The following is a 13,269-nucleotide window of genomic DNA, read 5'->3' as shown; positions in this document are numbered from 1 at the left end:
AAAATTTTCCTATATAAACTCTTGAAGAGTATAAATCTCCTTAAAAATACTTCTTAAAGAGGTTTTTCATGAAAATGTCTTCCCTTGAAGAGGGACAGGTACCTGAAAATAACGAGATCTCGATACATTTCATGAGTAATGGAGAAATTATGGATAGAACTAAAATCGTTGTCGACAACGTATTTCCATATAAGATGGCAATTGACATTACTAGAAGTAATGGAGAAAGTGAATCTAGAACCGTCGAAGAATACCGACGTAAAATATTGATCAAATTTGAAAGAAACAATTCCTGCAGAATTGATATCGCTAGTAAAATATAATGCATCGGGACTTGTACTTCAAACACCTAAAGAGGTGATGCTTGTTGAATATCAGTGGGTATTTATATAAAGGAAATGAAAATGTGATATATAAATCATGAGTCAATTTCTCGTAGATAATTCCTACAGAATTGATATCACTGGTAAAATGTGATACATATGGATTCGAAATCCAAACACCTAAAGAGGTAATACTTGTTGAATATCAGTGGATATTTATATAAATGATATAAAATGCCTGAAACTTCTAATATGAAAATGTGATATATAAATCACGATTCAGTTTCTCGCAGAAACAATATTGATATGCTTTTAAAGTAGGTTGAAATTATATTGAGATTTTTATTAGTTTGAAAGTTACGAAAAGTTTGGATATGTATGATTAATTGCATATTTATATGGATCATTGGATCATGATATATATATATATATATATATATATATATATATATATATGAAAATCCATGAAGGATAGAAAATGCTTGAAGTTTCTAATCTGAATACATCTAGAAACATGTATTCTATCAAGTTTCAAAAATCTTTATATGATCTAAAACAATCCAAACACACGTAGAACAAGCTATTATTGCAATTTATATAGATGATTTAAATGTCATTGGGGCTCCAGAAGAGCTCATGAAAATTGCACATATTTAAAATATAAATCTGAAACCCTTGCGGTTTCAAGGGGGAGATGAATGAAATTATTAGTTATGAAATACCATCTCTTAAATACAATTAGTATTTCAGATTCATATTACGGTTTTGTAAGAAGTGTGTATTATTAAATAAGAAATAAAATAGAGCACACAGAATATCTATTAGAAGATAGAAATACAAATATGAATATTTGTGAAATATTATTTTATTGTCTCGAAACAAGATTACAGAAATTTAAGGCTATTCGACTTATTTTTTAAATGCTCTTATTTTTCAACAATCTGCATGGCATCCTTATCTAAAGGAGTAGGCAATCGAAAAGAAGATTTAAGTAAGGATTTTAAAGTCCTATTCTCTTGCTTTATTGCTCCTATCTTCATGTTGGACTCCAAAAGAAATCGCTGAAGGATAGCAATATTTTCATGGAGTTTGTGAACTCCACAAGTTTTAGATTGCAGTCGCTGAGAAAATGCGACAATGGATGATGGTAACGAGTACCAAGACTCACAAACTCGTAGATAGCTTCATTATCTGACTTATTAGTCAGATCATTATTGTATTGCATAATAGCACCTGTAGTAGAAGCAGAAATAGCTGATGAACGAGGTACAGAATACCTCATATATTGGTCATGAGAAGATTGCTGAGCCATTGCAAAATAAGAATGCAGAAAGAGATTGCAGAGTAAGAATGCAGTATGATTACAGAAAAGTGAAGAAGATGAGATGCGAATAAAGATTAGCTGAATATCTCTTTTATAGAGAAAATTATGACAAAGCATCTCTATTGCTTCACAGCATCTCTCTACAAGAGATAAGAGATGTAGCATTATAGCTCTGCGGCGCCTGACAGCTACAGAATAGTTGAAAATCCGTTGTGCTTGTCTGGTCTAAAAAGCTGGCCACCGTTTTTATTTAAAAATGAGGTTAGTGGCTTAATGTTGATGAATTCTCTACTAACTGTGTTATTTACAAGAACTCTAGAAGAGCACAACTCTAAAAGAGTAGTGAATTTAATGATCTTGTGTCAATATGGTGAATTTGTTTACCAAAATATTATCAACTGCATCATTTATAGAACTGATACACAATATTGAGATGCATCAATGCAAAGGTCTTTCACTATAAAGTATTGAAGCAATTTTATATGGACAAAACCCATCCCCTGAGTACTCCAATGGTTGTTCGATCACTTGATGTGCAGAAAGATCTATTTCGTCCTTGTGAAGACGATGAAGAAATTATTGGTCCTGAAATACCTTATCTCAGTGCAATTGGAGCTCTGATGTATCTTGCAAATTGCACTCGGCCTGATATTACATTCTCAGTTAATTTACTTGCAAGATATAGTTCCGCACCAACTAGAAGACATTGGAATGACATTAAACATGTCCTTCGATACGTCTGATGTATGGTTAATATGAGATTATTTTATCAACATGGTTCAAGTCCACAATTAGTTGGATATGCGGATGCAAGTTAACTTTCAGATCTACACAGAGATAGATCTCAAACTGGATATGTATTTACTTATGGAAATTCTGCTATATCATGGAGATCTGTCAAGCAAACACTATCTGCTACCTCTTCAAATCACTCAGAGATCATTGTAATTCATGAGGCAAATCGAGAATGCATTTGGCTAAGATCAGTGATTCAACATATTCAAGAAAAGTGTGGTCTTCTAATGATTAATGGTAGTCCAATAATTTTATACGAATATAATGTTGCTTTTATTACTCAAATTAGAGGAGGATATATAAAATGTGATAGAACTAAACATATTTCACCTAAATTCTTTTATACCCATGAACTTCAGGAGAAATGTGAAATTAATGTCAAGCATATATGGTCAAGTGATAATCTAACAGATTTATTCACAAAAGCATTACCAACTGCAACATTTAAGAAAATTGTGCAGAACATTGGAATGCGAAAACTTGAAGACCTATTATCATACACTTTTCAAGGGAAGTAATGTCTTGAGAACTTGTGCTGATTGTACTCTTTTTCCTTCGCTAAGGTTTTATTCCACTAGGTTTTCCTTTGCAAGGTTTTAATGAGGCAATTTTAAAGCACTTGGTGATATACATGAATATTGTACTCTTTTTCCTTCGCCGTTGATTTTTTTTTCCCTCTGGATTTTTTCTTGGCAAGGTTTTAACGAGGCATATTCTTTATGTATGGTCATCCAAAAGGGGAGTATTATAAACTTATTGTATGACCATACATAGCCATTAATTAAGACCATTGAAGCCATCAATGAAGACCAATCTTTAGCCATTAAGTAAGACTATTGAAGCCATCAATGAAGACCAATTTTTAGCCATTAATTAAGACTATTGAGTTATACCTACTCAATTGTACTCCTATATATATTGGTATCATTTACTTGTATATCATCAAATTTTGTATTTGAATAACAACTATTTCTCTTGCAATATTCTCTCTCTCTTACAATATCATTTCTCTTTTAGTTTCATAATAGTTTTGACCTTTTTTCCAATTTCTTTCCCATTTTTGCAAGATAACTTCTTTTCTATTTGTCAAGAATCAAGCTTAGTTTTTGTTATGATATATACAGTTAATTTTGCGTACTTCTTATGCATGATTAATATGGCGGAACTTAGCATTTATTTTATATTAAAAAATATTGATGTAACTAATCATATCACTGAAATGTAAAAGAAGTATGTATAATTATATGTAATAGTTATATTAGAACTTTTATCAAAGATTCTTTCCCATGATAAATAGGCTCATTAAATGAGTCTTATAATATTTATTACTGTCAATATAAATATTTTTAATAATATTAAATAAGATATAAGATGGCTTAATGTGTCTAAAAGTCCAACATCAGGAATCTTTTTTGAAAACTTACATAAAATATTAGTTGTCTTGCGTACTTTTCAAGAAGAAGTATAAAGAAAGCAGCAACAATAAATTGCATTATACACCAGTTTGATCACCAAGGTTAAAATGATGCACAAACACTAGTAAATGAACGAAATAAAATTATAGTCCATCACATGATTTGTATTACTCTATAATGACTGGTGAGTGGTAAGTGGAGTCACACGTTGAGAGGAAAGAATTTTTACTCTTTATAATTCCATTAAGTCTTCAACTGTATCACTGAACTATGAAAAATGCTATTTTATCCCCTGGATTTAACTGTTCGTGTATTTTAATTTTGTTTCAAATGTTTAAAAAAGTTATTACTAGGGCATTTATGTATTTTTTTTATTGGTTAAAAATGTTTAAAAAATACTTAGAAAATAGAAAAGAAAAAAAAATGGCGATTATACTAGAAATATGCTCAACGGTATTGGTAAGAGCTGGGCAGCATGGTAAGACCCTTAGAATATATGCGAGATGTGGATTAGGCCTCTCTTGGGAGATTTCTAAATGGTATCAAAATCTATCTCAAATATAGGACTCAAGCCATGCGATTGTGATAGCCCATACTGATTGAACGGTATACTTACTAGTTTGTTTTCACAAAACTTTCATCTCATCTCATCTTATCTTATCTTAATCATTAAAACTTTTTTAAATCTTCATACAAAATAAAATCCCAATACAACTTTTTCAAATCCTTATACAACTTTTTCAAATTTCAATACAAAAATAATATATTCTAATAATATTTTATTTAACTTATCTCAACTCATCTTATCTCATCTCATCTCTGAAAACAAACTAGGTTATGCATTGGATTCCATATGACTTGAATGGAAAAGTTTTTGCTCTTTATATACATTTCAATGGGGTTCCAATTGTACCATTGTCTTTTTAAAATATAAGTACAGGTGTAGCTTAGGTCTCCTTTGTGGCGTTGCATGGTCAAGCTTTGTAAATATTGTCCATTGATAATAGAAGTCTGCGTGTAAATACACTGGGGCTCCTTCATCAAGGACAAAACATAACCGGCTTATTTTATGAACCAAAATTCAACAATAAATATCTCTAGATTGTCCATGACGAGGAGAAAATAAAATAAAATAAAAAAGTGGCTTGAAAAGGCACTATATATACATCGAAAAGAACGGTTAGTCGTCTGATCAAAGACAAGACTACAAAATTCAAGATTCATGATCCACTAAAAAAGTTTAATAACAAATCCCACAGACCGTTTCTAAATCGAGAAAACAAATCCAAGCATCAGAAACAAGCCATCCCGATCTCATACTTGCTAACAAAAGGCATAAATATGGCAAATGTTCTGCCACCTAACAGTGTGATAGGCAATTGACAGCTCAAAGCAATCTAAAAAAGGAAACAAAACCAGTTGTGTTTAGTGCTTTTACCCCTGTCAACTGCCAAAACGTCTCAACAATGCCTATACTACGGTACCTTTGTATTTCATTCACTGGGTTTTTGATTTTTCGATCTTCACATAGGGTAGAAAACCCATAAAATGGACAACTTTTGGGGCCCATTCCCTTTGCTGAGCACGGCAAAACATTAAGAACGTATTTGCCAAGTAGGAACTAAAACCCATGAAGATATGCCACATGGCATGACCCTGTGGATTGACGGACCAACTAGATATCTCCTTGCAGAATGCACGATCGCAGAGCCAACACAAGCTAGCTAGAAGAAGGGTGGCCACATATAATCTTGCAAGCCGCTTGGCAGAAGCATCTTGTGTGTGAATGTAATACTTGTACATTCGGGGAATGCACAGAAGGCACAATATTACATAATGCACCTTGAAGCCAATGCCAAGACGGACTACTGCATGAACAACAGCAAAAGAAGCACCATAAAGAAAGAGGAATGTTGGCATTGTGCTACGGTAGTGCCAATCTGGAGAGTAGAGGATGTATATATAAAGTAGTATCTCCCACACCATAGGAGTTTCATCGCTCTGCTGCTGCCTGGAAATGTTCAGCACAAGTATAAATGCCCACAGCAAATAATCATCCAAAAAAAATTCTAATAGTTTACGTTATCCTGACAGGCAGCATAAGGGAAGAGAAGACTTCCAGATCTAAAGTGAATGTGCATGTGTCCCAAGTGTGCATGTGCAAAATCAAACACGGGCCCACTAATTTCTAAGTTAGTTCCTGCATATACTGCTCTTGAGCATGTCACCGACACATGAGAGAGAACAAGCTTTTCACCCAATCCCAAAAAAAAAATTGCATCAAGCTAAGCTACCAAGTCAAGCCCTAATCCCAACTCCATCAGGAAGCCTGCATGTTTTTTTGCACCTTGTGACTAAGAAGAGAAATAAGGCTTCAATTTCTGTATCGGATTCAGAACACAAGTAAGAAGCTTTTATAAACCTATCTCAATTACACTAGGACAAGACCTCAACACTGTCAGAGTTAACCAATCACACAGACATTAAGCTTCAGTGATCAATGAGAAGAGAATTACTTACCCGCGTTGCAAAGTGGCATGGTATAACATGTTTCCAATGGCAAGTATAATATTGGATATGTGAAGAACAGTAAATCTCTTCTCAAATCGCTGTCTCAAAGCATTGATAAGACCGAAGAGGGCCAAAAGAATGGTTGGGATATTGGATATGGTGTTGTAAAATTCTGCAATATAAGAAGAGTAGGCATAATTCTTCTCACAACCCTCAATGGTGGATGTGACAGGACCCCAAAAACTTGATATCCCCTCGGCCATTATCCCTATATTCTATTCAATATATTCAGGAAAATCCTTTGTGCTGCAGAATAGCAGAGATCATAAAAGTCGCAAACCATGTGCCTGCTGAAAAGAAGCTTATCAGCAATCCAACAATTTATTCATAGAAGACAAGTTTCGGACAATGGAACAAATTGAACAAATCACATTTATCTAGTCTCTTACACACGACAATGCAGGGTGAGAATATAATTATGAAGAAGTTAAAAGATACACATCACGTGCATGACAAAGATAAATAGATCGAAAGACGATGCAAACTGCCCAGTGCTTTATTCGTGATATAGATAGCTGAACAAACACAATGAGAGCCAGTCCACCACGACACAAACCAAAACCAAATCAGACATGCCCTTAAACAATCCCACACGTTAACGACAAAGAATTTAATGTTATATCTCATGGGATGACATAGAAATCAATCTTGAATAATAGAAATGGGGAGGCCAGACAAGAAACTTAAACTCCAAACCACACAGATGTGAATAGAGAGGAATTGCCAAAAAAAAAATTAGTTCAGAATGCAAACCTCTGCGGCTCTGCCATTCATACGATCTACCAGAGAAACATAACTAAATGAATAAAAACAAGGCTCAAAATGGTGTACGCATGAAAACTAAAAATAAACTAGAAAACATTATGATATATTCAGCGTTATACTAAAATTCTAAACAATAATCAGCCCCAAGTATTAGACAAAGCATTAGCATATTGCTTGCTCAAACAAATAAATTAAATATATATATATATATATATATATATATATATATAAAAATTAAAAAAGAAATCCAAATTGAGACCCACTCATGATTCATCAACCAAGCAGTTACATCGCATGGGTTTGCTTGGCGACAAATCGACGGCTCGTCCGAGTTCAACAAAGAAAGAATCAGCCCTCACGTGAGAATATCCTTGACCCAGATTAACTAATCAGACCCATTACAACCAAAGTGCTGAAAAATCCAATCCCAATATCAAAACTTCTCGCGCCACAAAAAAGAAGTCGAAGAAGAAGAAAAACCAACGGTCCAACGAATCAAACCCCAAATAAAACTAAAATATATGGGGGAAAAACACAAAAAAATTAAATAAAAAAAAAACATAAACGCGCTCTAGAAAATGAAATCCATCCATCCGGACAATATCTACATATAAATACTTGCATAACATTACAAAAAACGAACCGTTTTTGCCGAATCGGATCTCATATTGCTTTTCTACTAAGCCTGAGCCAAACGGGAATTACCGGGGGCGCAAGAGGCAGAAGAGACAGATGCCCTTTACGGCTTTCGAGGCAGAGGAGGGACGGTGACCAGTTATTTGATTTCCCCCACTTTTCTTTATTTTATCTTTTTATCTTTTACCTTTATCTAAACAGTAAAAAGGATATCTACGTCACTCCAAAATAATGTTCTGGCCCATTATAGAGCATCGGACCGATTCCGAATTCCCGAGAGTACTTTGGGGGGAAAATGTTACGCGGTTTTGTTCAAGTGGTTTAGGTTTGGAGAGATATTTTGAATAATAATAAAATAAAATTATATGTAAAAAATTATATATTTAAAAAATAAAATGAGTTGAGGTAATTTTTATTTTTAGATATTTGATAAATAGATGAGTCTTACTAATAAATGAAAATTATTTTATAATTATTGAGTAATAATTATGAATTTACTAATAAAAATTAATATTTATGATTAATTAAAAAATATATCATAAATAAATATCTATCTCAAAATATACTTTTTTAATATTGGCCAAAATTATTTTATATCCCTACCAAAAATTAAAATGGTGGGTTTCGACCGAGGGGTAGAGGCATGAACAGGGAGGAAAAATGGTTTTGAAATGGGATGTGCAAAAAGAAAAAGATTATCGAAATCAAAAAAGAAAATAGTATTTTTGCACTGTTCATGTCAGATGTTGTCAATTTTATACTGTTTACTTAACTTTTTACTGTTTATGTCAATTTTTACATTGTTCACGTAACTTTTACTAATTTGTAGATAGAGGGTGACAACTTAAAGATAAAATAAAAATAACACACTTATCATTTAGATATGAATAATGTTACGTACAATTATTTTTATATATTTTTAAAATATTTTATTAATATAATTAATTATATTAATTATTTTTTAATATATAATTAATTATATCATTAAAATACGTAAAAATATATATATATATAAATAATTGGATATAAAAATTTTGTTTAAATAAACAGATCAGACTTGCCGTACAGCCCAAACTTGTATTTATCTTGGCATGCAAACCGGTCGTAGTTTGTTTTTCGGGTTTGCTTTTAATATTAGTGTATTTTATTTTAATTTTAAATAATTAAAAAAGCAATAAATTTATATATTTTTTTAAATATTAAAAAAATAATTGAACTAACAGTACAGTCTAGTGGTGACCCACAGTAACACGGTCCATACTTTCGGATGTGGCCCTAATAAAAGTAAAAAATATTGTTTTGGGCTGGGATTATGGGCTTTCAACCATCTAGATTTTGGGGTCAAGGTATGTATGTTTCAGGTAGTGTTGGGGTGTGATTTAGATATTTTATAAATAGTAATAAATAAATAATAAAATAATAAAATTATATTAAAATAATAATAAAATAATAAATAATAATAAAGTATCCGTTACCCAAACCAGCCCAAACTCTAGAACTATTTGGGCTGAGTTCACCCCAACAAAACTTAGTTGATCAAAAATGGCAAGGGATCTATTTTAATGTAAAAATATAGAAAAATAATACAAAAAATATGGACCAAGAAGTTGTATATACATAAAATGAAAAGCGACGGCATCATCATGGACTTCCCCAGTAAAAAGATCAAGGGATGTTAATGTTTTTAAAAAAAATGAGCAAAGCTTGCACATTTAATGGATATTATTTAAAAAAAAATCAACTAACAAATATCAAAATTTATATAGCCTATGTGTGTGTGTCAAAAAGCTCCAAGCCTTTTGTATCAAAATTGGTTTGGTCACACTAATTAAAGTCATATTTTAGAAGCATTTGGTTTGCTGAACAAATTGTTGACTACTCGGATAAGGATCTTGACTTTTAATCGGCATATTCTACGTATGTGTGTGTGTGAAACAGCTCCAAGCCTCCACAATCCCATACTATGTTTAGGAAATATGCATGGTAAGCTTTATTCAATTAATCATAAAATGAATGGAAGAATACATAAATGACTATCCTCCAATCTAACTTCATCATCTTCACTCCCTAAAGCATACTTAGCCAACACATGTGCTGCCGCATTTACATTTCTCCTTACATGAACAATATTTATGTAATTAAATCGTGTCAAAATTTGCTTAGCATCCCATAACAGCACACCTGATATATGGAATTGAGATGAATCAAACTTAATGCTGTTAATTATTTGCAAAGCATCCCCTTCTAAAATCATCCTATCTCTCTTACAAAAATAATTGCTTGAAGTGCTCCTTAAGATTCTGCTATGTAGGAGTTAATAAGCATATGTTTTTGTAAACTTCTTAAAACCACCACCCTTCCTTCAAAATCTCTTATAACAATACTAATACCCACTCTACCAATATCTTGTTTGATTGCAGCATCTCAATTCACTTTTTAAATATTTATAAGAGGAGGTTCTGACTAAAATTATTACTTTTTAATGAAACTCTCGAAACAATTTTTGAAGCTTCACCTTCTTGAAATTCTATCTGTAGTTGTTTAGCTTGCTTCATTACATCTTACTTGGAGAAAATTTTTCACATGAAAGTTTTAATAATCAATAATATCTTACTTAAAGAAATTCTTATTTTATCTTACACTCTCCTTATCTTTAAAGCCATGATATATTATAATAATAATAATAATCTACTTTAGCTTATCTTAAAAGAGGTTGTCAAGCTTGATGCTAAAAGTAGATAAATGCTTTAATTACATCAAAATATATTTATAAACTGACGTATATTGTGGCTTGATATAATACGACAAATATATTATTAAATAGGTCTAATATACGACATCAAATTATGTCAATTCGTAAATTTAATTTTATAAAATTTTGTTGTGATAAAATCCTCTCAACAGGACACCATCACATAATTCTATGTAATTTACTAAAAAAATATAAAATATATTGATGTTAAAATGACTTTTTAATAAATCACATATCATCACATATGATGATTATATGAATGAAAACTTTCATATGGTCGAATGTCATGTTCCCTATCCAGTAAGATGCAGTCTTTGTTTTCTATATATGAATAGGACGGTTCTACTCCCACATAGGAAGTCTATCGAAAACTCCACTAAATAGATAAATTTATTTTGATCTCTCTTTTTTTTTTTTATTTAAATATATATTTTAAATTTATTAAAAAAATTTAATAAGTAAATAAATAAACTATAAATTTATTAAAAAATATTTAATTAACTATTAAAAAAAAAAGGAGGGAATCGGTGGCCACTCGGTGACCACCATCTATGGCATTTCCTTGTGAATATGGCTTTGGTAGCTGACGGTTGGATGTACTACGATTCATTGAATTTGGACGGCAAACGAAATGCAATGAACCCGGACAACACACCTGCGCCGTCAAAATGATATTTTGTGTGCCAATTTTTTTTTTTTTTTTTTTAAATCTGATGGTTATTATTTAAAAATTAGATAAAATCATAAAAGATTGATAGAAATTATCATAAAATGTCACAGTTTTAATAATATTATTTTATATTTTTAAAAAATTAAAAATTAATAGAAAAATGTTATAACAATAAAAAGATTTCACATAAGACAATACTAGGGTATACACCAAATATACATCCCAAATATGCACATTAGTGTAGATATTTTCTTTTTCTTTTAATCATTTTTTAAACATCCTTAATTATTAAGGAAAAAAATTTACTTATAGTCATTTTCTTAATTATTACAAAAAAATAATAAAAAATATATAAATTGGCACATTTGAGATTTACGCAAATATTCATCTTAAACAAAAATAATACTACTATATGCACTAATTTATACCACTCGTGACGTGGTGCCACATAGCTTATTAAAAAGATTTAAAAATATATATTTAAATTGCATTTGAAAATATAAAAAGAGGAAAGTGTTCCTTTTAGATGTTAAAGAGTATTTTATATAATTTGTGATTAATAATAAAATAATTTATAAATAGTAGTGAAATAATAATAAATAGTTTGTAAATAATAATAAAATAGTTAAAAATAATTATTTTCTCAAATACAAACTAAAATTTTAAATTCTTTTTATATTTTTATATTTGTATTTTAAATTTTCGTATTAAATCGATACCATATTGTGGTGATATATCAATGACACAACGAGTATAAATTAGAGGATATAATAGTCTTTTTAAAATAATAACAAGAAGAGTGTAATGTTAACATGATTGACACGTATCGCGACTTCATTTACCACATGGTCGTGTGAGTTCCCAAGAAGTACGGTCCAAGCGCCAACCACATAGCTGCCATCTTTGAACCACGTCAACTGGATGTGACTTTGACCCATTCGTGGGATTTTCCCAAAGAAAATATACAACACTACTTGACGAAGTACTAATTTTTTCCAACGTTAAAATAAAAATTTTTCGTGCAATCATTCTTATATGCAAAAGTCTAGTTATAAATATATTTATGTATTAATATATATATTAATTTATTGTGATTGATTAAAAAATAAATTTTATTAAAAATAATATTAATTTAAATTTTAAATATAAAAAAATTAGTATTAATATAAAAATTAGTATGCGACTTTATTTATATATAACAAAATTCTTCTTAGATATATTTTTATGCATTTTAAAATCTAAATCTTTGTATACGACAAAGAATAAATCTATTATACTGTTTCAATTTTACCATTTTAAATGACAGCTCATCAATTTTTATTTTTTAATTTAGTAATTAAAAAATTTATTTTTAATATATTGATATATATTTTTATTTTTTAAATATATTTAAACATATTAAAAAAATAACAAAAAAATTTAAACATAAAATTATGGTAGGCCACAGCCTAGCATGACTCATACGACAAAAATTATATCAAGACCAAATTTCACAAAATAATTTACACTTTTATTTTTTAAATCCAAGTGCCTAAATTGTACCCGAATTAAATCTAACTCCACGTTCATTTTTATAAAATTTTTCACCTCATATTATCTAATTATTATAATTTTTTTAAATTTTTACATAAAATAAAATAAATAATTCAAATTTTTTAAATTTTAAAAAAATAATATTAAGAAATATATTTTAATAATATTTTATTTAATTTTTAATTTTTATTTCAATTTATCTTATTTCATCTCATTTGTAAAAATAAATGAAATCTACGTAATATAGACAACTTAATTTTTAAGGAAAAATATAATTGTAAGCACAATTGTGCACTAATCTGTGTACCAATATGATGTGATTGGTCAAAAAGTAGATTTTATTGAAAATAGTGTTAATTTAAATTTTAAATATGAATAAATCAGTGTTGGTACATAGATTAGTACGCGATTGTACTTGTATGTAGCAAAACTCAATTTTTAAAGAAATAACTCTAGTTTTAAAGGTTATAAATAAGGGAAAAAAT

The 13,269-nt window shown here is 30.0% G+C and overlaps 1 protein-coding gene across 5 annotated transcripts; it reads right to left on the bottom strand.

The window, feature by feature from the left end:
- Positions 1-5,062: 5,062 nt before the first annotated feature.
- Positions 5,063-8,014, bottom strand: LOC122279714 (alkaline ceramidase-like). Of its 5 annotated transcripts, none has more exons than XM_043090500.1 (3): positions 7,899-8,014; positions 6,378-6,715; positions 5,063-5,868 (listed from the first exon to the last, which is right to left on the bottom strand). In XM_043090500.1, exons 2-3 carry the CDS (start codon positions 6,629-6,631, stop codon positions 5,355-5,357), a joined length of 768 nt encoding a protein of 255 aa, XP_042946434.1. In that variant the 5' UTR covers positions 6,632-6,715; positions 7,899-8,014; the 3' UTR covers positions 5,063-5,354. The 5 variants fall into 5 exon arrangements, with proteins under 5 accessions (XP_042946434.1, XP_042946430.1, XP_042946431.1 ...); XM_043090496.1 differs by having other exon boundaries at positions 7,837-7,994; XM_043090497.1 differs by having other exon boundaries at positions 6,378-6,718; positions 7,837-7,991.
- Between the last annotated feature and the right edge of the window lie 5,255 nt (positions 8,015-13,269).

Source organism: Carya illinoinensis, chromosome 10, assembly GCF_018687715.1.
Source record: "Carya illinoinensis cultivar Pawnee chromosome 10, C.illinoinensisPawnee_v1, whole genome shotgun sequence".
Lineage (NCBI taxonomy): Eukaryota > Viridiplantae > Streptophyta > Magnoliopsida > Fagales > Juglandaceae > Carya > Carya illinoinensis.
This window is presented reverse-complemented; position numbering and strand designations above follow the sequence as displayed.